Source organism: Perkinsus marinus, assembly GCF_000006405.1.
Source record: "Perkinsus marinus ATCC 50983 genomic scaffold scf_1104296973568, whole genome shotgun sequence".
In the NCBI taxonomy this organism is placed as follows: domain Eukaryota; phylum Perkinsozoa; order Perkinsida; family Perkinsidae; genus Perkinsus; species Perkinsus marinus.
Window position 1 is genome coordinate 28,794 of NW_003201384.1, and position 25,576 is coordinate 54,369.

At 48.7% G+C, this 25,576-nt stretch overlaps 7 protein-coding genes across 7 annotated transcripts in view; 3 read left to right on the forward strand and 4 right to left on the reverse strand.

The window, feature by feature from the left end:
- Positions 1-1,031: 1,031 nt before the first annotated feature.
- On the forward strand, positions 1,032-3,777 carry Pmar_PMAR012894 (hypothetical protein; the record flags this gene model as incomplete). Its single annotated transcript, XM_002766117.1, has 1 exon — positions 1,032-3,777. Exon 1 carries the CDS (start codon positions 1,063-1,065, stop codon positions 3,775-3,777), a length of 2,715 nt encoding a protein of 904 aa, XP_002766163.1. The 5' UTR covers positions 1,032-1,062.
- A 3,728-nt stretch (positions 3,778-7,505) lies between these two features.
- Positions 7,506-8,538, forward strand: Pmar_PMAR012895 (alternative oxidase, putative; the record flags this gene model as incomplete). The annotated part of the gene is made up of 2 exons (XM_002766118.1): positions 7,506-7,698; positions 7,748-8,538. The coding sequence occupies 2 exons, from the start codon at positions 7,506-7,508 to the stop codon at positions 8,536-8,538; spliced, it is 984 nt and encodes a 327-aa protein (XP_002766164.1).
- A 1,863-nt stretch (positions 8,539-10,401) lies between these two features.
- Pmar_PMAR012896 (hypothetical protein) lies at positions 10,402-16,500 on the forward strand (the record flags this gene model as incomplete). Its single annotated transcript, XM_002766119.1, has 11 exons — positions 10,402-10,479; positions 11,079-11,315; positions 11,372-11,587; positions 11,861-12,369; positions 12,418-12,832; positions 12,879-13,029; positions 13,476-13,591; positions 13,641-15,518; positions 15,567-15,960; positions 16,164-16,285; positions 16,426-16,500. The coding sequence occupies 11 exons, from the start codon at positions 10,402-10,404 to the stop codon at positions 16,498-16,500; spliced, it is 4,191 nt and encodes a 1,396-aa protein (XP_002766165.1).
- A 5,132-nt stretch (positions 16,501-21,632) lies between these two features.
- Pmar_PMAR012897 (hypothetical protein) lies at positions 21,633-21,799 on the reverse strand (the record flags this gene model as incomplete). Its single annotated transcript, XM_002766120.1, has 1 exon — positions 21,633-21,799. A coding segment is annotated over one exon (167 nt), but the record flags the coding sequence as incomplete, so codon positions are not given.
- A 575-nt stretch (positions 21,800-22,374) lies between these two features.
- Positions 22,375-22,571, reverse strand: Pmar_PMAR012898 (hypothetical protein; the record flags this gene model as incomplete). Its single annotated transcript, XM_002766121.1, has 1 exon — positions 22,375-22,571. A coding segment is annotated over one exon (197 nt), but the record flags the coding sequence as incomplete, so codon positions are not given.
- A 1,024-nt stretch (positions 22,572-23,595) lies between these two features.
- On the reverse strand, positions 23,596-25,061 carry Pmar_PMAR012899 (10 transmembrane domain, possible aa transporter, putative; the record flags this gene model as incomplete). Its single annotated transcript, XM_002766122.1, has 1 exon — positions 23,596-25,061. Exon 1 carries the CDS (start codon positions 25,009-25,011, stop codon positions 23,596-23,598), a length of 1,416 nt encoding a protein of 471 aa, XP_002766168.1. The 5' UTR covers positions 25,012-25,061.
- Positions 25,062-25,475: 414 nt separating this feature from the next.
- Positions 25,476-25,576, reverse strand: part of Pmar_PMAR012900 (amino acid transporter, putative) — a gene marked incomplete at its 3' end in the record, with an annotated part of 1,239 nt that continues 1,138 nt past the window's right edge. The window contains exon 2 of the mRNA XM_002766123.1: positions 25,476-25,576. This exon is cut by the window's right edge and continues 4 nt beyond it. Within this exon, the coding sequence (XP_002766169.1) occupies positions 25,476-25,576 (101 nt within the window).

The window sequence follows — 25,576 nt, forward strand, 5'->3', positions numbered from 1 at the left end:
CCGCACAAGTAGGGCCGCACAGTCGCACATAGCGAACGAAGGCATAGCACAACGAATAAACTGGCCAACAGGAGCGGAGAGATCATCCGACAGAATTGACAACGATAATTTTCAAAAGAATTCACGTGAAACTCTGAATTTGATCCTGAATGCTTTAGCACGTGTACCCATGAGCCATTCTGAGCAACTGCGTGCCCGCTATATACTTTCTATCTGCTTATTCCGCACAAGTAGGGCCGCACAGTCGCACGTAGCGAACGAACGATATAACGCAATGAATAAACTGACCAACAGGAGCGGACAGATCATCCGGCAGAAGTGACAACAATAATTCTCAAAAGAATCTACGTGAAACTCTGAATGTGATCGATGGTTTAGCACGTGTACCCATGAGCCACCCTTAGCAATTGCACGCCCGCTATATATTGTATATCTGCTGACTCAGCACAAGTAGAGCCGCACAGCCGCACATAGCGAACGAACGATATAACGCAATGAATCAACTGACCAACAGGAGCGGAGAGATCATCGGATGATCATCATCCGGCAGAATTGACAACGATAATTTTCAAAAGAATTCACGTGAAACTCTGAATGGGTTCGATGCTTTAGCACGTGTACCTATGAGCCACCCTTAGCAATTGCGCGACCGCTATATACTGTCTACCTGCTTACTCCGCACAAGTAGGGCCGCTCAGTCGCACATAACGAACGAACGATATAGCGCAACGAATAAACCGGCCAGCAGAAGCGGGCAGATCAACCTTCAGCAACTGTTCTGCTATTAGTGCCATGTCTCTCACAATTGCGCGAATGGAAATCACATGCGTGCAATTGTTGGAGACTCCTTGTATGATAGGATGAGGCGACGCCTTGCGTCTCCCCTTGGATCGAAGATATGTGATTGGTTCATTTGCACTAAAATTCAGTGATCGAATCGGTAGCGATCGATGATGGCTCTCGTGTAGAAGGATCAGCTATGTGGACGGTAGCTGTACTGTGAGGAAGTTGTCATGATTACTCGGAATATCAGTTTCCAACCATCAAGAGTTTATTGCTAAGATGATGCCTCGTCTCCAGCTTAGTGTGATCATCTCTTGGTGGGTGTTAAGGTCATCAGTCCGAGGCCAGCCTCCCGATCATGAGAAGTGGGATCAGGCATGCCGCGATGCAATGCCTGGCCAGGTCACCCACTGCATGTACTACAAGTTTGGGGATGGTGTCGTGTGTCACGGAAGTGAGCCACCCATCCCCTGCGGTCCTGCGAACAGATCTGTCATACCCACATCTTCGATCCCTGTTGTTGACGACTGTGCCCCTCTGAGCCCAGCCAGAGGACGGACTATTCGACAGACGCTAGCAGACGATACTATGAAGGACTTCATATGGGGACGAGCCGAGGACGTGACCCGATGCCTCAATAATCTCACCATCACCAACTTCGATGCCCTCTTCACTCTCCACAACCTCAAGTACGGCCTGGCTGAGACCTACGCCTTCACTGACATCGCTAATGGCTTGGACGACTCTGTGGAGGTCAACACCTGCAACTTCAAGCTGCATTCTCTTGACGTTGACATCGACAGTTTCATTGATGACAGGATAAGTGAGTATGCCGCTGCGCTGGACCCAATGACTTCGGAGGAAAAGGAGAGGTTCTTCAGTGAGAGCATCCCAGCGGCCCCTTTTCACTTCGCTCTACAGCGTCAGTTAAGCCGCTTGAACGACGCTCATACTCGCTATGATACGCCATACAGGGACTTCTACTTTGTCCTTCCAATTCGCTTCGATTCGTATATGCGTGACGGAGCCCAGGTCGTAACTCTCGGCTTCCCGAATCTCAACGAGATGTATTACCCTGCCGTCTATGGTAAACCTGTAACTGCCCATAAGGAAGGCGATGTCATTGTTGAAGTTGACGGCAAGCCTGTCCTTCAATGGATGCAGGATGCGGTATCCGAGAGTGGACCTTACTTGGGGATCTACCAGGGTCTTCTCCAGAGGCTCAATAGCCATTTCTTTGTTAAATCTGTCGTCGACAGGAATTTGCTACAATTCCAGCCACCAACAGGACCACTCAGTGTCACATTCGATGACGGATCCACTGAGGAGATAAACTGGCTCGGGCGGTTGAGCGACTATACCAAGTCCGTGGGAAATGATGCCATCACCGCGCGCTTCTACAATGCTCTAACTAATAGAAATTCACTATTCGGAAAAACGGTGGCGTTCGAGACCGAGTTCTACCAGAAGGATGCCAACACTCTATGGAACTTTGCTGTTGGGTCGTCGAATCAAGACTACGGTTATGCTGGATTGGACGACATTGTGGCTCGAGCGGATACTAGTCGTAATCTTGGAGATGATGGTGATGCTGCTTCCTCCTCGTCAAAGACTTCGCATGGGGGAGCGAGATGGATCTCTGGAACTGGCTACCAATATTCATTGCTGGACGACACTGTGGTGGTGAGCGTACCGGACTTCGTTCCCGGTGGTGGCATTTTTTCACTGCCGGTCGTTCTGTACGAAAACTTTTCCGAAGTTCAAGACTTTGCTCGAGAGAACAATGTGACTCGAATACTATTTGATGTGTCTACCAATGGTGGTGGCTTTGTCCTTTCAACCTTCGCATTGCAATGGTATATTGTTCCAAATGCCGACGAGATTTGCTTTCCTACTGTTCGCCATATGACCGATGATTGGATCTCCTGGGTGTCATCTTTCGGACTCAACTATAATCAAACTATCGACGACTTCTTCAACGAGAACGCTCAACTGGTTGGAGATCCAGGCTTCATCCACGAAAGGTTCCAACAGCTCTACATCCTGCTCAATTATGTCGACCAGGCGCTCTCGGCTTCGGCTACCTTGCGGGATTCTTTTATCGAGCGAATTGAAGTCCCGCGTCTGAAGGAGATCGAAAAATCGATATTATCAGAGAAGCGTGTCGCTCGACGAGTGAGCCTCTTCAAAGCCTTCTTGAAAGAGAGACGCTTTTTGAATTCATCAACGAGCGTTGGTTCGGAATTGGCTCCACAATATGGTTGGTATCTCTTCGATAACAAGGAGCTGATAAACCCTAAAACTCGCGCGCCTTTCGACCCTCCTTTAAGTCACTTCGCAAATTATCGGGTTCTTCCATGGGGCGAGCCTTCAAACTACTCCGCTACAAGTGCTTTTGGTTCCTGCTATGACGTATTGGAGAATGCTCTACCCGAAATCGTCAAGGAGTCGAGTTATGACCCGGATTATTGGACGGAGGTCGCTTTTGTGACGGATGGTAATTGTGGCTCTGCTTGCTCGTTATTTACGCAGACTCTACAGCTCACAGGAGCTGCAACAGCTTTCACTTTCGGTGCCCTGGCTGATCAGGCGATGGATGTTGCCTCTTTTGGTGGTGGAAACGTTCTGGAATATGATGACATATCCCCTCTGTTGAATATTGCCAGTCATCTCGGGTACTGGGCTACGTTTGGTGATTCTGACTGGTCGAAGAGGCATACCAGAACTTGGGTTAACAAGCCGATGCCCTTCCCGAACAGTGCAAGGGTCCGGTACACGTGGAACATCGGCTCGGCTGCCCAACTCGGATCAGAGTCTTTACCTCGCCAGTTCTACATTATACCCCCGCATAAGCATTTGAATATGTGGGCTCGGAATCTCGATGAGAGAGCGGCTGTTCACAAGGAAATTGTCAGCATCAAAAACTGGACTCATGTGAGGATGAATCCGCAGTTCGCTGACTTAGGTGATTGCCCAGCCTATCATAATGCTTGAGCGCTCTCATACTTGTTTTATTTATTTCACGCAGATGCGAAAGGTCTTTTTTGTCTCCTCACTCATGTAGTCGCTATAGCTGTCATTCACAAGAACAATCTAACTATACTCAGAAAATGTTCAGCAACGCAGCATCTCCCGCAGAGCTCTGCTGTTGCTCCGTTCGGAATGGTCAAGCTCGAATATCAATGTAGAACGTGAATACTTGCGTTACGGAGTTTTCGTGCAAACCTTGCTGAGGTGGTTCTAATGTAAATAGTTCAATTCAAGATATGTTACGAATAGTGAGTCAAGTTCCGCGCATGAGGGAGAAGTTTCGCGGATTGGAACGCAACGCTTTTCCGGTCACTATCATCGAATCCACCATCTGCAAGATTATGCTATTGAGCTGTGATACGCCATCAGTGATAGCCCATCACCAAGGATAGAGTTAAGTTCATCGGTTGTCGCACTAGCCTCCATATGATGACAAACTTTATCGGACAAGGCATATTTTCTCTCGTGATTCACGAACAAAGTAGTTCACAGTCGTGAACTACCTTTCTTAGTCGTTATTAACACTCACTATCGACCCGCAGTTCCAAACACCGGGAATCAGGAACTCTGATCCCCGGCATTACAATGGAGATCACCGGTGACTCGTCGATTCGCTGGAGAAGTTGCGTTCTATCAGCGAGAGACAGTCACAGAACTCCTGTGCTTCCTTTGAATTCCTCAAGTTCGAAGGAAAATTGGAATTCTTATGTGAAAAATCCAAAAAGCTCCTAAATTGCTTTGTCGGAATTGAAGTTCCCAAAACAGCGCACCGTCAAAAATTTTGACGGTGCGCTGTTTGCGAAATTTTGACTCGGAATAGAACTTCCTATTTGGGTATCTTGACGCACCAACTTGCTCGCCTGTTGAAATTGAAGCTTCTCATGGTGGGATGGAAGCTTCTCCCGGTGAAATAGAGTGAGAAGGTTAGTAAGGCTCATGTGACAGCCTGCGTAAGGAAATTGTCAGATATATTATATCTTCCCACACTGAATCGCCACATTTTGAGATCGATTCGAATTGAATCATAAGTGTCTGAATCATTGAACTTGTCAATAAGTCATTGACAATAACCTCCAGAGGAGCATCACGTCGTAACGGAAAAGGCTCGTGTTGTACCCACCACAATCCATGCTGCTCTTGTGTCACCATTCTTTGTGAAGTTCTTTCCCTTCAGGAGATCAGCTCCAGCTTCGGCCAGCGTGAGACCCTGAATGGACATCCATATTGAGCGATATCGGGCGACAGATTCACACAAACAAGTAGCAGTATTACAAAACGAGATCACGTGAGATGATACTTGTTAAAAACTCCCCTCGCACAGTCGATCGGTGGCCCACTCAGGGTAGTGCACGTTGGATAGCGCTGACGTTGTAACAAAGACGGATAACTTTTAGAGGGGATGTTATGAGATAGAGGCGACCTGCGGCGACCTGCTTGTGTAGACCTTCGCTCGAGTTCCATAATTCCCGCGTTAGCTTTTCGTGACTATGTAAACGACTACGAATACTAACTCTAAATCTATCGACCATAGAAATGCCAGTTCCTTGGAACGGCTGAGGAGCTAGTACTCATCGTGGCCATGGTATTCGAGGGCCCGCTGAAAAAAGCTACTCATATCAATGTTAAAAATTAACACAGATAAATCCGTAATCTTATACTAGCCTATACAGTGTTAGTTGTCTCAGAATCGGACCTAAGCTTGGTTAACGAGCTCATGCAACATGTGAGCAGAGTTACGTTACGGACCTTTACTTTTTTCATTCAAGCTCCGTAAAACTCGTTTAACCGTAAAATTACGGCGCCGTAACGGGTTTCACGGAGGGGCAGAGGACAAAACGAGGATTGGGCCAGCCTGGGAGTACGATGGACGAAATTTGCAAAGGAGACCAGTGGTAGATGCGAAACCAAATGTTACTCTCTCAGCGGTTCGGTTGAATCCGAGCCACGAAAGATGAGTTAGCAACTATTTGAGCTATGGAGGAGTGCATTACAGCGAATGTTTCTGCCACAATTTTAGTACAGCAGTTTAGCACAAACCGTAAAGTCGCAACGCTTTTCCGTAACCGTAAACTGCTTACGTTACGCACACCGTAACGTGAACTATAAAAAGCCTTACGCTGTCCATCTATAGCTCATGCTTACCAATTTAACCTCATAATACAATAGCACTCGAAAATGAAGGTCAAGTTTGATTAATAAGATAGTGATATAAATACGATTGGAGTTCAGATACCAACCAAGATAGATACAATTAATCAACGAGAAATAAATGAATTTACAGAGTTGCACGCTATCGAATGAGAAGACAATGTGCCCAGAAAAGATTCTGTCACTCGTCAGGAGCCGATTAAAGTGCTAAGGCTTTCTGAGTTCCAAGTTCGAGTACTCGGATACCGAGTTTCGGCCCTCGGAAATTCCATTCTGAGAGTCCACGGATTAAAGTGCGACCCCTCGGAAAAGTCAATTTTCCGACGCCTATTCCGGGAACTCGGACCGAGTAACTTTCCCTGGATTAGAGTGCTCAACGGCAACATGAGCTCGGACTCGGAAAAAGTTTTTCCGAAAAACTCATAAGTCGGAAACATTCGAATTTAGATATATATACTAATCTCGCGACCAAACTGAACGCGGGATTCAAACCCTTCTCTGCATTCATCAATTGATTTGACGTTATGCGTTGACGAGAAGAATCGCGTGATCAAGGAACCCGTGATATCACCACAACACAGTCGAGTTTGCGAGTACCTCGAGAGATACTCACCGACGCAAGCCTCTTTCCGGAGGGGCTACAATACGACATTATAGCCTTGCAGGTTGATACGCCTGCTTTCACAAGCGCACATAATGAACAAGCTTCGAAAAATTAGTTCAAGCGGGATACAAAGCATTGAGTTGCGTTAACAACAAAATGTTTGTATCGGAAGGAGTGAGCTTGTCTTCGGCGAGGCGCTGGGTCAGTTTGCCCTCGATGACAATAGCCATGCCTGAGCCAATAATGTTATTGGCAATAGCTTACTGCACGTTGCTTGTATGTGTTTGAGCTGTTTCGTGGCTGATTCTCTGCCGTCTTGGCGCACAGTTGCCTTTTTCCGAGCTCGGGCACGGATTTCCGGGGGTCCAAAGACGCTGAAAACTTTTCAAACCTGGAACTCGGAAAGCAGGGCACATTTCCTACTCGAAAATCGGAAAATCGCTTTCCCCGGAACCGAGTAACACGAATTCCGAGCTCGGAAAAAAGCTCGGGATTCCGAACGCACTCTATTCGTAGGTTTTATCCGAGCTCGGGAAAGTCGCTTTTCCGAGAACTTGGACTCGGAAATCATAGCACTTTGATCGGCTCCAGGAAAGTCTACGACATCGTAAACGGACTATCGGAACTTTAACTCGACTCCTACGCGTCTGCCCCTGTTCATATTATCGCATTCCCTTTCTTAACCGGATTTAGCCGGTCTCTCGGAGCGGTCTCCCCGCGGCGACGAGCCTCTTCCGTGCGCAGCGTATCATGCGCTGAAGATTTTGCAACGTTTTGAGATTACTATGACGCGCGCTTTTCAGACTGCGCCCAGATGCGACTGCGCTGTAACGAAAGATTGTTGAACTTAAGTGTCTGATAATTGCGATAGTTCGTGTTGACAAATCTCGAAGTATCCGATCGTGCCAAAGTGCGTGTATATCAGCTCATTTTTACACACATGATTTCGTCATCGGCGATTCGCTCTTCCTTCGTTCCTCTAATACGTACCACCCTCCCCTCGGTGGCAGCAACGCTATATGCCGGTAGACCTATACCATTCGGCCGATGCTTTGCGACTCACGCGAAGCCACTGGACTTCACCGAGGACGTCAAGGACCAAGTGGAGTTCAAGGAGGCAACCAAAATCAACGGTAAGCGTCCTACTTGTTCTGAAATTTCTTTCAAAATTTTCCCCCTCAGATGCACCCACTCAGACTGGTAACATCTTTCATGCTCGCTGGGACATACCAACTGCTCGAGCCATCGCTCCTGAGCATTTGAAGCCCAAGACTATACGAGATCACCTGGCTCACTCTGCGGTGTGGCTTTGTCGAACTGGTTACGACTTCTTCTCTGGTTACGACTTCTTCAAGCACGATTATAAGATGTATGCACGCCGGCTCATCGTACTCGAGACTATTGCTGGCATCCCTGGTATGGTCGCTGCTATGAATCGACACCTGAGGTCTCTCCGAAGAATGGAGAGGGATAATGGATGGATACCAACATTGATCGAGGAGGCTGAGGATGAGAGGATGCACTTACTCATATCTCAGGGTTTGGTATCTCACGGTTGGTTCCTTAGAAGCTTCCTAACAGCCGCTCAAGGTGCCTTCTTCCTCTTCTATGCTGGTGCGTACTCAGTATCACCAAGGTTCTGCCATAGGTTTGTTGGCTATCTCGAGGAGGAGGCCTTTAAGACCTATACCGCTATTGTTGAGGATGTTGAAAACGGCCAAGTCCCGGAATTCGACCGGTCTGCGCCATTTTATGCTAAGGCTTACTATTGTTTGCCAGAAGATGCTACTCTACTGGACACTCTTATCTGTATGAGGGCAGACGAGGACAGGCACAGAGATGTTAATCATACTTGGGCGCAGATCTCTCCAGACACGCCCAACCCTTTCCTTGTGTATAGTCAGAGGAATGAGCAGCTCTCGAATAGCAATAAGAAGGATGTTCATGTTCATCAACCTAGCTGTGGGCAATAGTTCTTCCTTTTAAGTGCTGTACTCAAAAGGCCCGACTGGGGCGGTTTCACAAGTGCTCGCGTTTGGAGTGGTTAAGTAGGAATTCGAGGTAGTTTAGATCTACAGATTTCTATCGCATTTTTGTAATGTTGCAAGGTGAGGGGTCAGGTGTACTTTCGTCGTGATGGTATGGGGTAACAAGGATGAGTATTCTGAAGAGTTGTTGGTATATTTCCTTACAGCGCAGTGTATGTCTCTGTAGTGGGAAATGCGGTCGGAATGTTTTGGGGAAGGGAACAGCTGTTGAGTCTCAACGTAATTGCCTAGCGTATGATGCAGGTGTTTGAGATTGCCATGGAGAATTGTAGATCAGATTGGGCGCGTGTGGTAGAACGTCTTGGTAGGATGCCATGCGCGGCGAGATGATGATGATTAGTTAACGAAATTTGGTGTGAATTACTTGTAGTAAAGGTTGGTTTTGGGTGCCCAAGGATGTTAGTGATGTTCTCACCTTAAAAAGTATTGACTAGAAGCTCTTCGGACAACATAGTGTCCACTTGTCTGTGTTCAACTGTGGTGCATCTTTAAGACTCTATGGGGTGCTCCGAGGGGCAAGGAAGAGTGTCAACGAGGGGAAGGGCAACGCATTTAGTAGGCGGTAGTGCAGTGGGAGTTACATTGTCCAATCTCGTCGGTGTATCGGATATCCCGAGTTCAATTCCTGGCAGAGCACTTCTCCGTCTTGCTAAGTTATCGTCAAATAATGCCAGCCTCCTCCCGAGGTCGTCTCCCTCTCCCTCCACGTCGTCGTCGTCTTCGAAGAACGCTATCAGTGATGACTGTAGTTGGCATTAGCCTCTACTGCCTCTTCTCTGCTACCAGCAGTAGTAGTCTTTGGACAGGGCAGCAGTCAGAAGTGATCGACTTGGCAAAAAGAGCAATTCGACTGGACCAGCCTATGGACAACTATGCGGAGGTGCTCAGGAATACTCATGAGGATTCGTTACTTCTGGAGACAGCTCTGTCGGTACAACTGCGTGCATTACGAAGGCAGGGGTGGTCGGCTATAATAAATATGGAGTGTGAGAAGGGGAGGTGGGAGGAACTAGCTCAGTGGTTTACGAAAAGGTGTAGACTGGTGACACAGGATGAGAGCATTTTGGAAGGTCAACTACGAGAACTGAGGAAAGATTGGGAAAGGTATCTTTCTCTCTGTACGAGGTCGAGGAGTGAGGAAGATACCCTTGAGAAAATACGTTCGGGAGCTACCCTTGTTGCGGAGGAGGCGGTGCGCACAGCGAAGGATTTGGATGCCCGAGATATCCGGTATGAACAGGCGAATAGTATTCCACCTAGAGAGATGGGCTTTGGGTTTAAAGTGCCGTATTTGCCATTGGAGGTGGGAGGCGTCGTTGGGATGGGCGGACCAGGAGGGCTGAGAGGAAGCGTCAGAGTGGGCCTCTTGCCGAACTACCCTTTTCGTCAACAACTGCAAGATGCTTTCCAGAATTGACTTGTAACGCGGGATTGTGTTTCGGGAGTAGTAGTTGGCAGTGTGGGAAAATATGTATATGTGTTGTTGTTGGTGACGAAATTGAAGTTCTGAGGAAATCTTGATGGTTTATCTACACTTCTACCCGAATTCGTATATAAACTTGTATAATTAGCTTTGGAAACTCCTGAGCTCAGCAGCTGAGGAAAGCGAACATATATTCATACTCCAACACTGTATAGGAAACTCTTCTAAGCTCAGCAGCTGAGGAAAGCGAACATATATTCCTACTCCAGCACTGTATAGGAAACTCCCGAGCTCAGCAGCTGAGGATAGCAAACATATATTCATACTCCAACACTGTTAGTTTGTGATGATTGTGTTACAGAGCCATGGGAGCATCACCGAGTGTCTTGAACCTAACTCGCCTTGAATGCCCGTCACCAGCGACTGCTAGGATGGAGGATAAGGTAGTAGTATTCTCTTCGTTGGGAAACTGAGTGAGAGGAAGAGTATCAGTTGCGGTTTTACACACGAATATAAATATTGTTGTTAAAGTGATGATAGTGATAAGCTTACACGAGGCGTGTGTGATGATTGGGTTTACGACAACGGGGGTATATTCAGAGTGGAATTTGGAGGATGGGAGGGTAACGGTTACGATTCGTTACTTAATCACTATCATTACTCTTCACCATACTAGCTAGTGGAAATCGGTAGTTTAGATATACACTTTTAGAAATTTTCGAAGTAGATTGGTGAGGATATATCTATGGAGGGTCGCTGGAGGGCGGCCTCCTACTTGTCGAATGCTCTGCCGTTTAAGACAGTGTCTACCGGTACAACTCTCTATACTGGGTATTACTCGCTTACTCGAAGGGGTGCTGTCCGAGGAGACTGTTTTTATTTTTGAGATTTCACTTTCAAAGTCGTTTTGTCGGGAGAGCTACTTCCGCATATGTATTCTCGGTGGCTAGATGCCGCGGACTGTCTATGAATATCATATTGTTATTATGAAGATATCATTAGATTCATATTACATTTACTAGTGATAAAGTGGCGTTTTCAGACACTGTGTGACGAGTATTACTTCATCGTTGGCCGTCAGGAGAAGAAGTTGATGCTAAGGAGTGGCAGCCTCCTACCCAAGTGCCGATTACGGGCGTATCGTAAAGACGACCCGAACTGGCGTGCAGAATTGCTTGTTTTTAACGACGATTATTATCGTTTGAGACGAAGCGGTGTGGGTGTCGAAATGGAGGCACAGTTTCCGATTGCATATGAAGGGGAATGGTCAGTTGAGGGGGTAGTAGCGGAGGCGGGTTGAGAAATTGTCTATGGAGAGGGAGTCGTCGCTCTCAGGTTCCTGCTGGCTTTGGTGTGCTCCTTTACTCTAATGGTAACTGCTATATAGGAGAAGTACAGTGTGGCTGTCCCTGGGGGTTGGGCCTACTCATAAGTGATGAAAACAAGGAGGGCTTGAGAGTGTGCTTGGGAACCTTCCGGAAGGGGTCTTTGGTAGGGGAAGACCCTAGGGTCGTCATGGTTAGTAACCCTCGACCCTCCGAGGTGCCCTTGGTAGTAGTGGGGAGGGGTGATGATGACGATGGATGGTACGACTATGATTACCGCGCACTGCTGAGGTCAGTAGTAGAGGCCGAGGGCCGCCAGTGGGGAGATACGGAGGAGGAGGAGCAGGAGGAGGAGGAGGAGTCTTGGGAGGATATTATTCCGCGAGAGCTGCTAATTCTAAGTGGACCACCGAGTGATAGTATGAGGACGATATTGATGTCGTCAACTACTGCTCGGTTGTCTAGTCAGTCGTTTGTGGGTATGCTGCACACCTCACAGGGCGAGGAGGAAGAAGGGGACGTCTGCGTACGCCTGGTGCCGCTGCCCTCTGCCCCTCCTCATGGTCGTATCCATCTCGATGGAGACATCACTATAAAACGCTCAACTGCCTGGGTGAATAGTTTCACTCGACTTTGCCGAATTTCATCTCGAGAGGATGCGGCAATTGACGTAGTGAAGATATATGGCGCTTACAAAGCCCCTGATGGCAACTTCTACTTAGCGACTCAGTGTTTCGTGGATGCCAATGGCTACCCTTTGCACGATATCAAGAGGGCTTCAACGGTGATAGGGAGTGAGAGGAAGAAGAAGGCAGAAATGACCGAGGAGGAATATAAAAATTCCGCTCGGCTCGGGAACACTACCAATAGTGATAGTGACTATGTGCTGATATTTACGTATAGACTGTGTAAGGCCTTGGAGTGTCTTCACCGCTATGGAGGAGTCTCCTACAATGGGCAGTTGTCGTTTGGTGACATCCTTTTTAGGGAGGGCAAGGAGGGTTTACGGTAAGTGCAGTTGTAGGAAGGGCTGTTCGTTGACGTTTTACTTTTCAGAATCACCCCCACGGTCCGAGCAGTAGACTACTATCTTGATACCGTTGGTTTGCTCACCGACATGGTTGCATGGTTTCCCCCATCGCAGAAGAGATCGGTGACAAAGTATAGTAGTTTATCCACGTATCGCACCTGGGCTCCCGAGACGGTGTTGCAAGTTGTATACACTCCTCCGCTGACAGCAGCTTTGATGACTCTGTTACGGCCAGGGCAAGAGGCTCCCCAGAGTGGACCGTCCTCCGACGTATGGTGTCTGGCGGCTATCACTCACTACCTGAGCTGGGCTCCTGTAGTGGCAGTCAACACGCCCGAGGATGATGATGATGATGATGAGGGGTCGCAGGTGGGCAGGGAGGGCGGCAATGCGGTTTTCAAGGAGTGGGAGGAGCCGAGCGAAGGCCTCACTAGGGCTCAGGTGAGTACTTGGTGTAGTTGTTTATAGATGTGCATCCTCTCTGCAGTGGTCGGCGTTACTCGCGGTAGTTCCTCTACTGGGGAGGCCGCCGCCGCGGCCACCATCGCTGTTGTTGGTCTACGACGATAGTAGGAGGCTGGAGGAGCAGTACGAGAGAGTAAAGCATATACTCAACACTGGAGGGGACATCAGAAGGGGTAGTGTCATTTTCATATGAAGTTTTGGATGGTGTGGTATGCAGATGGTGAGGAGGTAGGAAAGGGACTTGGAAACCTCCAATGATATTCTAGAGGATCTAGTGAGCCGTGTGACGCTACACAGTAGCGACCCTGAAGGTAGTAGTGACAACAGTTTATGCTCAACTGCATAGGTTGGTGAATGCATTTGTAGAAATTCTCCTTGGCACTTCTACCCGAATTTATGTGTATATTTATCGTTTAACTCCGCTGAGGAAAGCGAAGATATATTCCTCTAACACTGGGGGGGACAACTGGTGAACATGGTCAACTGCATGTGTTGGTGGCAGTATGAAAACTCCACTTGTTTTTCTCGTAGACCCGAATTCGTATGAAAACTTGTATAGCCATTACATACTCCAACACCACTCCGCGACGTTGTTGTTGATGCCTTCTCCTTCTCGCAGGGCGCCCCTCGTTATCGTCACTACTAGAGCTCATCAAGACTCGCATGCCCGCTGTGGAGGCAGCCGGAGGGACGCTGCGGAAACACTATAGGCCACGAGCTCGGAAGGAGGCTGAAGTAAGGAGATTGGTTCCCCCCCCTTCCCCTTCCTACACTGGGTGGTTAGGATTCCAATACGGCAGATGTAACGGCGGCGGTGGGGGCCACGAGTGGCAGTGGGTATGATGAGAATTTGCGGAAGGTCATGGACAGCACCGCTGCGACGGCGTCTAGGCTCTCCTCGAGATTAGGGCAATCGTCCACGAAGTTCTTCGCGTCGTTTGTCGGTGGAATATCAGCAGCAGTTGCAACAGGGGGTGGGAGGCCGCAAGGAGGAGGTGGGGGCATTAGGTTGGGGGCGCAGCCGAATGAGGAGGAAGAGGAGTGGATGCGGCAGTTGAGGGTAGCAACGGACGAGGCCCCTCCTCCTCCCCCTCCTCCTCCTGTGATGAGGACAACTTCTGATATCAAATCGGTGGTGGCTGATACGTTCGCTGCAGTAGCTGTGGAGCCTATGGAGGGTGGAGAGGGAGCACCTTCGATGGACAGTGACTCCTCCTCTTCGGGGGAGGGAGGCACACCAAGCTCTATTGTGGGCTTGCTGTCCTCACCAATGCCAGAGGCTGCTGCTACTGTGACTACTGATAATACGCCTGTTATCACCACTGAGGAGGCGGCTGCTGCTACTGTGACTACTGATAATACGCCTGTTATCACCACTGAGGAGGCGGCTGCTGCTACTGTGACTACTGATAATACGCCTGTTATCACCACTGAGGAGGCGGCTGCTGCTACTGTGACTACTGATAATACGCCTGTTATCACCACTGAGGAGGCGGCTGCTGCTACTGTGACTACTGATAATACGCCTGTTATCACCACTGAGGAGGCGGCTGCTGCTACTGTGACTACTGATAATACGCCTGTTATCACCACTGAGGAGGCGGCTGCTACTGTGACTACTGATAATATGCCTGTTATCACCACTGAGGAGGCGGCTGCTGCTACTGTGACTACTGATAATACGCCTGTTATCACCACTGAGGAGGCGGCTGCTACTGTGACTACTGATAATACGCCTGTTATCACCACTGAAGAGGCGGCTGCTGCTACTGTGACTACTGATAATACGCCTGTTATCACCACTGAGGAGGCGGCTGCTGCTACTGTGACTACTGATAATACGCCTGTTATCACCACTGAGGAGGCGGCTGCTGCTACTGTGACTACTGATAATACGCCTGTTATCACCACTGAGGAGGCGGCTGCTGCTACTGTGACTACTGATAATACGCCTGTTATCACCACTGAGGAGGCGGCTGCTGCTACTGTGACTACTGACAATACGCCTGTTATCACCACTGAGGAGGCGGCTGCTGCTACTGTGACTACTGATAATACGCCTGTTATCACCACTGAGGAGGCGGCTGCTGCTACTGTGACTACCGTTCCTACGGAAGTTCTCTCGTTAGCATCGATTGTGAAGGACCCCATCAGTAGCAGGGAGATCTCCCCAAGAGCCCCACTTCTATCCACCCTAGGGGCTCCTACTACTCTAGACAGTGGTGCTGGTGTGGGGGCTAAGGCCTGCAATACTACTAGAGTCGGCAGTGATGCTCCTGCCGCTACTAGCAATGTCGATGTGATACCTGCTTTATCGGCTTCCTCTTCATCGCTCCACGATGTAGAACATATCCCAGCCAGGAGTGAGAGTGTTGCCATGGCCGAGCAGAAGCTTGTTGACACCACCACCATCATAACTCCTCCCGCGGCGTATGGCATCTCCGATAAGAACATCATGGAGAGCTCTAGGGTAGATTCAGCGAACCGCTCCTCCGATGAGCATCGCAGTAGTCTCGATAGAGTTGCAGCTCCCATACGACTGCCACCTAGTGACGAGTCTTCGGTTACGGGAGGGAGCGGATCTAGATTGCCCCTTGTGGCTCCAGGGAAAGAGGGAAACACTCATACTGATGCTGTTACCATTGATGCATCAACACAAAGAGTAGATCTCCAATGGAGAGAAGAGTCTCCATTTCGAGGGCTTTTTCAGGCCAACTTGTCTTCGTTACCGACTTCGCGACAAATACCCTCCGACTCGGCACCTCCGACGGGTGGCAAGGAGGCCAGTCTGACTGATAACACTCCGCTGCAACACCCATCGTTCCTGCCATACCAGCCACCGTCTGTTGCCGGCAATATGCCCTCGCATTCGTTCGTTGATAAAATCACATCACCACCGCCGCCGCCGCCACCGCCACCACCACCGCCTGCGGCACCAAGCTCTTCTTTCTGGCACTCTCTGTCATCAACTATGAGGGCTAGTCCCGGTGGCGATACTATGAAGGCTTTCTTTTCTAATGCTGCGGCATCCATCGCAGCGGGGAGAGAGAAGCATCAAGTACGCCCAGCGGGGTCTGCCGTCACATTGGGAACGACGATGAGCAGTAAGTCGAGGCCGGGTGGAACCAGTTGGCCACATGTTGTGAGTGAGCAGGTTCCTCATACCAGCCCCCCACACTGCCCAAGACTAGCAGTAGTGTAGACGCTCCGCGATGGCGTCCACCGGTGGTTCCGGGTGCACCCCCACAGCAGCAGGCTACCAGTGCTCCTCGGCAACATACCAACTTCACACCGGACGATTTCGCAGATCTGCTTGGACCGTCTTTTGATTCCACATCGCATGCTGCCGGCCAGCCTGCTCCATCACATTCGGGTCAGAAGGAGCAGCAACAGAATACCAATCGGGACGACTATGATTTGTTGGATCTGGTAGGCACTTCTGTTCGCCGTGGAAGTGATAACTTCCGCTTTAGTTGAGTTAGCTGCGAGCCCGTTGGTCAGGACCAGTGGTTCAATATCGTAGTTCAATGAATCAATTACCAGATATATTTGCTATCTACATTTGTCAGTTCTTCGTTGTTTCTGTCATACTGAGTTTCGAGTTCATCCCGCTGAGTATGAAGAAATCGTCGGCATGGATTTAATACTGGTTTTGTATCACGAAATCGTGGCTGCTGATAGCCTTCGTAGTCTACACCACTAGTTTTATCCGGTTTGCATTCGGATTGCGGACTTCTGTGAGCAACTTAATAGCAAGTCGAAGTCTCGGGCACCTCGTTCTGCCAGTTCTTGCGATATGATGTGCGTCGCATTTCCAATATTCCGGCGCCTGATAACTTCTGCTTAATTTTGGTGCACTAATACAAAAATAGTGACCTCAATATAGAGGGCATAGCACTCCTAATAGGACTAGAACAAGACGTCGCTTGGTGAGTTATGTTCGAACACGACATCGTATACCGCTCGCTGCCCAAATCATTATCATTGAGTGAACTTTCGTTAACGTTGTGCATGACTTGATGTGACTAACGATAATAAGCGGACTTTTTTCTCAGTGATGATTGGAACTAACGCTTTTGATGTCTAGTACGGGTCTGCCTGTGGGAGGTTGGGTGATAGCCGGTGTTTGAAACTAGATACACAACTCGTTGTCGAGATCAGAAGGAATGGAATATAACAATTTACATATAAAGGAACATTGCCAATAGTAACCACTAACAGCTACTTTCGCTCCACGGATCGAGTCCGGACTGGCAACCAGGATCAAAGGTAAATTGCAACCATTACTGAAAAGGAAATGTCTACAACAAGTCTGCTGTACCTATAGGCGACGATATGGCGAGTACTGGCCATTTTCACAAGAGCGATAGCTCTATGGACCACAGCTAGGTTAAAGTCACTCCAACCCGTTCTTCAGGCCCACACAAGTATTTCGCCAAGTATTTGGCGTTAAAGTACTCGTCACATATTTGGACATTAGTGGAACTCCGAGTGATAAAAAAAAGAAGCGGACATACCGGACTAATGTGCTCACCTGCGTCAGCCGCATAGGTATGCCGTCCCGCTCGTAGCTCCTCTGTTACCTCGGGTATATTTTCAGGCTTCGATCGATATGCGAGCCCCAAGTCTTCCAGTATCTTCAGTGCTTCATAACTATGGGGCGCGGTAATTTCTCGGAATCCATGTTCGCGTGCTGGTAAGTGTCGTGGTACTCGGCATTGCTCTACCCATTGCTCTGCTGCCCCGGCTCTATTCTCGACTCGTCTTCTTTTTATACATCTACTGCCTGCTTTAGTACAGTCGTGTGACTGCATTCGCTTAAAATCCTTCAAGTATTCCACGCACTCTTCCCATGAGCTCGCGAGTCCTGCTTCTCGAATCCTTTCCATTGTTGTCGGGCTTATATGCAAATTTTCATTCAGATTGTACGATGTTGTAGTCGCACAGCTTATTTTATCACGGACCTTCTCAACACTCATGGAGGAATCCAACTTCAACAAGCAGTGCAAATGAGGTAAATTCCCGCTTGCATCTTGAAATTCCCACCGTGCAAAGACTCCGTTCACCTTCCCGAGTATCTGCTCATCTGATTTTTGTAGGTAATTGATAAAGTGTCGCATCGCTCGTTCCCAGCCTAGCGTGAAATCTACCACAGCTGAATCCCACATCGATTTCGACTCGTCGGCCGGCACGCTCTCCGTCGCCTTTCGCAGCGCTGCTGTTATTGGTGCGACTCCAAAGTGACTGCTCATGTTGCATGTTAACGTTACAAAGAGTTTCAAGCGGTGTGGATCTGCTGCCAAACTTGCTGCTAACTTCTTCACTTCTTTTCGGGAGTCTAGTTCATCGAAGGGTAGAATACAACCCTCTTCGCTTCGAGCCTGCCCTTGATTCACTGTGTAATATCCTCTGCTTAGAACTAATCTTGTATCAACTTTCGATAGGCTTTCATTGAACAATGTGCCGAATACCCACGTTATATAGTTGTTATCTCGTGATGTTTGTAGAGCTCCGTCGCATAATCGTGTTAGTAGATGATCTCGTAATGACGTCAGTCCAACCAATTCAGCATCAAACTTCTTCGACCACATGCACATTGGCAAAGCTCCATAAACTCCCCCATCCGGAGCACCTTTGTAGAAGAGACCAGGAAACAACATGGCTTCAGGTAGCTGCAGTGATACATGCCCGTCGGGTGCTCGTGCTATCATATTCTCTAGGAAACGCCTATCGCCGAGTTTCAGCTCCAGGGTGTGTCGCGGTCGACTCAAGCATCGAAGTAAGCCGTTAAGGAGAATGTGGCCAGCAGTCTTCTGCTTGTCGTGAGTTCCGAGAGGCCATGGCATACAGCTCAGCGCATCATCCGTATTGTTCTCAGATTCGCTATCGCACTCGGGTACTTCGGCTGCTTCGTGTACTACGTCCACGCTCAACGCTGGCCCCTCTACAAATACGTGATCTTCGCCATTCTCTATGACCTCTTTGTGGTGATTTCGACATATGCTACTGCCGCATATACTCGTTGGACACGAGTACATAGCTCTTCTGTGGCATCCTTCGCGTGAGCATCTCATTCTTGTTCTGCGACTCGCCCGTGTCAGATACCGTCTGCATCTCCGACATTCTACACAGTTTTGCCCACCCACGAAGGCCAGGAAGTCTCTTCTGCCTTGAAGCATAGCTTCACTTCGTTCCATCACGTACAGCACTCCTTCCCATCCTGTTGCCATAGCCAAAGGTAAGTTCGCATCAGCTACCGGGTTTTCCCTCCCTCGCTCAAGCATCCATGCTCTATCGCCAGATGTGTGATAGCATTTATCCCCTTTCCAGATACACTTGGCCACCCACACTCGTTCTTTGCCATCTCGAATTCGACGTGCTACGGGTATTGGTGGCGCACCCCCCATAGCCCTTGCTGAGCACCATATATAAGCGGAGTCTATGTCTTCTGTACCTGTCAGTTGTGTGAGCATGTTATCTCTCTCCAGCCTATCTCGTTGTTGCATTTCGTAGCTCAATACTCCATCAATTCCTGTCAACAACCTTCCAACGGCTTCGGCAGCTCTATCGTCATTATTATCAGCTTCAACAGCTACGCCATCTACGCCTAGCTCAACGAGGCACATCTCGCGGATATACATCGGGTTTTGCACGTTTCGCACTTCTATGCAATTGGTTCGTGGCGTCGTCTGTGGAGCCAGAATCCGACTACTCACGTGCATAAGTAAGCAATTCCTCCAGTCCATTTCATTCCTACTACATGTAGCCAGTACTCTTCCCCATATCGTAGATACTTGACAAAGTACGGACACCAACCTCCAGTAAAGCGTCCCTTCCTGGTGTATCAATCTCGGTAACTGCAGCCAACGTGGTGCGGCATACTCTCTACTCCCCTGCAATGGTGAGGCAAGACAGAGCGGCACCTTCAGTTCTATGTAGCCCACTCGGCGATGTTCCTCGGGCGGTTGTCCACGGAGCAGCAAGTCTCTGTTTATTCGCAGATATTTCGTGCTTCCCCCTTTCACAAAGTCCATCACTTGTACTAATGGTAAAGCGGAGCTCCCTTCACAAGCGTCCTGCACGCTCTGTGCTTCATACTCTCGAGGTCGCATCAGCTCGTCATACACTCGCTGCGGAAGGTCTCTGCTCTGGTACAAGCCTTCAAGGTATTCGCGTACATCTTCCCGCTCGTTAACGATCAAATCTTCTTGCTTTGCCAGTACGTCCGCTTGCCAGCTTTCACTGTATCGGTACCCAGTACAGCAGGTCCTAGTTGGTCGCCTTGATGTGGAGGATGAAACGTAGTTATAGGATTGCGAGGAACATGGACGAACTGCTTTGTCACTCCTCCCCCATGCCTTTTACACGTCAATAAGCACAGGCCTTCAGCAGTGACACGAGTGCTGGGGGATATCCGCCAGTCAAGGTAGGCCACCGTCTCCAACCAATCTGGTCGAGCGCACTGCAGTACTCGTTGGTAATTCGCTTTACATGATTTGAACGTCGGACCTACCATCTGCACAACATGTGCAAAGCTCACTGTTCTACATTCTTCTACGTATTCCCAGCATCCCCACGGGCACCTCACTGTTCGCATACACTCTTCGTCGAGAATCGCTTTTAACCGGACAATCTTCAGTGACTGAATGGCCTCCTCGAATTCATTATTTCGACATGTCGTGTCCACAAACCATGGCACATCCTCCGCAACGTCCCATAGATGACCCCACCACCTTCTCAAGTTTGTCGGTAATAGAGACCACAATCTACGTCGCAACGATACATTCTGCAACTTGCTGAGTAAGATTGCCGCCCATGCTGATTTCCACTGTATTCGGCTACCTCTTAGGTACTCAGCACATTCCGCACACAAGTTAACCTCATTTCGCTGACGTAAGACACCCGTCTGTAATTCTCCATAAGTGTGGCCGTGCAAGTCGCGTGTTTCGTGTCGTCGAAAGTTCAGTGGCATTTCCGCCGTGCTTCGTCTAAGGCAGCTTTCACATTCAGGTATCTGACATTCAAGTCAATCGTAACACTCGGTATAGCCTCGCTAACCTCCTCGTCATCTCCTTCTGTCTCACATGCGTTGTCGTCCGAACTAATGCTCCGCGTTGCCTGACAGTGGCTCTGTTGCTTCGACATTCTACGGCCAACTCGCTACCGAGGCTACTACCTCTTCAGCCCTTCCCTGTGAATGAGTACGACATCTCGCGCAAGGTCTGTTCGGCCTTCTGTACGACTGACACCGTCTGCATCGTTCCAGTGTTGGTCTCGGTCTTCTTGCCATACTTAAGATATAGATCCTGTTAACAACGGTTACCATTTCTCTAACGGCCATAGTCATATGCCCTCTGTGCTTTGTATATGTCGCGTCTGCGGCGTCGCGCTGCGTATCTTTTCGCAGCCGCGCGCCGCTAGCGCCTTTAATTGCTCATAATCGACATTTCCCTCTCCTCCCTTTCCGTCAACGCTACGCCTTTGAAGCTGTAACATCACATGTTTATATATTTTTAACACTCAAGTGCACACAATCAGTTGGGTAGGTCATACGTCGAACATACACCTTATTGACCTAACCTCGTTGTCTGTCATCGCACCAAGATATTTATACACATATATATAGATATATACTTTCATGAAGTACCTACTTTCAATACCTCAGTTTACCGAAATTTTAAACCATGCTTCCACTTGGAAAGTTTATGTCTTAATTTCTTCATGTTGCGTTACTATCGGTGCCTCCACCGTCGGCTTCAGCATTCAACATGTTTACAACGCTCTGCATGCTCAGTTCCTCGTCTTGAGGTGCACTCTCGTCGCTGGCTAAGCGACTTGGCTGGCTTGCTGTATGTTCAGGACGATATCTTCCCGTCAAAGTATTGCAGCTATCACTGCTTCTAGTCGGCGGTCTACTCGGCTCACTTGGGATACGTGTCGACCCTGACCACGTCATCTGCTACCATCGCACCGACCACTACGGCTGTTACCTCTGCTCCTTCTACTTCTGCGCGTATCGCCATTGTTAGTGGGGTCTTCCTGTCTGCTGACCCGAATCCGCATACATAGTGAGGTCAGTGACCTCACTATGTATGCGGATTCGGCTATGTCCACCGCCTTGTACTATGTTTCCGGTGCTACTGCTCGTACCACCTATACGATGCGTTGAATCCTCACCGTTCTCTCGGCCTGTTCCTAAACTACGAAGTGCCATACAAACACAACATCCGCTACTTACTCAGATTTCCACGGAGGGAACCTGGGCCCCAATTCAGGGTCGCAGGTGGTGGTGGACTCGTTTTTTGTTCCTCAATAAGTTGTAGTACTTGTGGGTCGTGCGTCTCTGGTGACATACTGACGATGTGAATTGTTTCGATCTCTTTGTAAGAGCCAGTCTGATGTAAGTTTCCACCACTCTCTTCCATGCTTTGCCCTGCTTTGTTCCAGCCCATGATACTCCATCCTATCGTACAATTATACCGTATGCTCGGTCACGTTGTGTTTTCACGATGGCTTACCTCCATGCTCGTTTACTGTCGTGCAAATTTGTTGCCCCGCTTCAGCCAACTCATTAGCTGTAGGGGGCATGTCTGTCTGCCAAATGCTTTCTTTTGTGAGCGTCATCGTGAAACTTACACCCCGGAAGGGACTTACACGACGGCTTACAGTTGACCCAGGAAATTCAGTGCAGTGCACTAGTGCTCCGGCGATGTATCTGAATTGCACGGATAAGCACTAGCTAATGTATCAGGTGTTATACACGGCTTTCCGTGGTCTGCTGATGCTAGGACATGTCATAGGATCCGAACACTGTCCATCGCAGATGTCCCCTGAGCAACCCTTCTCCCAGCTACAGTAGCCTAGCTGAACCTTGGCGTTGCGAAGTACGAAAAAGTTGAAGGAACCTGTGTTAGATACCTGATATTTAAGCTTTCAGTGAACCTGTGTCTTGTGTTTTGCCTGTACTTTTAAAATTGGTGTCGCCGGGATACTCTCAATTCTCGCGGGGAGCAACCAGCTTTTACTCCTTATAATGGGGTTATGAGTATTTGCTAAGTAGAGATCATCGAAAACTGGCTCTACGACGAGCACAGTTTGCCCGAGCGCAATTTGCGAGTTGAGTTCTAAGACCCGCTCTGTATCTTGTACACTCAAGATCATTACGAAACACCTGGACGAGCCCCTAAACACCAAACACTCCCACCATACATGTCAACGAAGCGTACCCAAAAACTAAGCATCTATCGTACGCTTTTTCAGGTTTATTGCGCTTTGCACTTGTAGCAGTATGTCGGACTAGCGTTAGCGGTTTGTTCTTACGTATGCTCAACAATCTGAACAGAGACAGCAAAAGTGCCCACACTGTGACGAACCTTTGTAGCATATGCTCTTCCTTTACATGCCTAAAAGCACGGATCGCTCCGTCGGGGCACTGGGTAATCTTCCAGGGGCTCCGGCCCAGTTTTTGTCGACCAAGTTGTGTAGTGTGATGCGTTCAAAGTTACTCACACGTTGTAACGCAGATTCGGGGTCCATTCCTGCGAAGATGTTGAACATTAATAAGACACGACGTACTAAGGTAAAAGACGGGATTTGTGGAGCTCATCTACGCCCGATCACGACCGTGGAACACTTTCCTCCCAGCCAGCTCGAATGTTTCGTGTCGCGTCTCTATTGTGTGTCTCCCGTCGACTCCCCTCCCTGACAACACAAATCTCAGAACCCTCCCGCATACACCCCTAGTTGCTATAGTACTCGATAATCTGATAGAAAGATATACAGGTACCCAAAACAAGTGTTATGCAACCGAAGATGGACAACAGAGAAGGTTTGATATTCTCTCGACAGAAGAATTTAAACCTCTTCTCAGAAATCGCCAATGCGAAGGCACCAGGAGCGATGAAACTAAGGATCGAACCGGCAATCGCACCGACCAGACCGAGGATAACAGAAACATCGGGTAGCACTACTGCAACCACATAAGAGATCGCAATGACCGAAGTAACGATAACGACAGCCCATAGATCGGGTCGCTTTGGCTTGGCGGCATTGAGAATTGTAACCTTGATGGGATGGACGTTGAGAGGATACGACACGATGAAAGCAATGCCGGAGAGAATAAAAGCGGCAATGACCACAACGTTGCCCTCCGGAATCCATGCGCTGAGATTAAGGATGATATTGCTCTGTGTGTCGTAGCCAAACACTACGAAATAAATGACGCCAATTGATATGTAGGCTGCCAGCGAAATCACAGCTGAAACCACAGCCACCCATCGCATACGACCCAGACTGCGAGGATGCATTTCAGCGTATATCTCTGGTATGTTGGCTTGGTTACAAGAGGCGAAAATAAATGTATTTACAGCTTGGAGTAAGAGGACCCAATTCACAGGACCAGCTGCGTGACTAAGCTCGAAGGAGTCCGATGGACCGTAGCAGATTAGTAGATAGATTGCTACAACTGCTAAGTAACAAACACCGATACTACCACACAGGGTGAGGTAGCGTAAAGAGCTTATATTCTTTACAAGGGAAATTGGGTAGAGAACGAAGACAGCTAGGACTAGGGATAGATACACTCGTTCTGTCAGCATTTTACCGTACCAAGTGTTTTCTTGCCCTATGAGTAGTTGACTGAATACAGGTGAAAGAATATCAAACATCGTTACCAAGTACGTAGCACAACTACCCAGACTGAAAGCAATGACGGCGAACTGGAAGATATAACCGACTTTGCGACCCATGAGGTGATCAACAATATCGACATATGATGTCTTACCGGTCTTCTCCACAACATCCACGATGTACTCCAGAGAAAGGACGTTGAGAACAGACATAGCGACGAGCAGTACTATGCCGGCCACGAAACCGCCGGTAGCCATGGCATATGCCACAGCGAAGGGCGCAGCACCGAGGGTCGCCTTGACAACTGCTATAGCTGCAGTAACGGGCGAACCGGGTGATATTAGATGGCAGGTTGCGATATCCTTCCAGTTCATCATTGACTTCTCATCGCCATCAACCTTACCCATAGGGGAGGTGGTCTCAGCAACAGAGCTGGTAGTAGAACGACTAGCCGACAGTTGGACTTGCCGCCGAAACACGCAATCATCAGTAGTGTCAGTGAACGGATCGGATGGTGTGGTACTCATTCTTGACCACTTTTTAGAACAGGAAAACAGCCAGATAGAGAACGAGAACTGAAGACCCGAATCTGCTCCATGACACAACCTGGAATCCCATGATACTCTCAACGCGATACACTTGTCAATTTTGTAAGGAAGGAAAGGGCATAGTACACCGCAACAGATATACGATACCAAGAGGCTTTCTATTAAGAGAGAAGTCATCAGTGATCTGCGTTTGGAAGCTGACTACCGATGGAAGCATTGTCCCGGTGGGAATATTAGGTTATAGTATCGAGGTGAGCTTCACGACAACATCCCTAATAGATTCTATCAACAATACTCAAAGGCGTCATCAGCGACCTCAAGCCATCACTGATGAAGTTAGAAAGGCCCAGTGGTAAGAAATGTCGGAGTATGATTATGATGCTGGAAGCAACCACTACACAACCTTCGTAATCGGGTTATTTCTGTTATCCACAGAGCAATGGTTACTCAAAGCAACATAGCATCACCGGCGAGTAGTGGTGATAGCCACAGCAACAAACACAATTGATGTTGTTGCTGCTGCTACTACCATCGCACAACATAA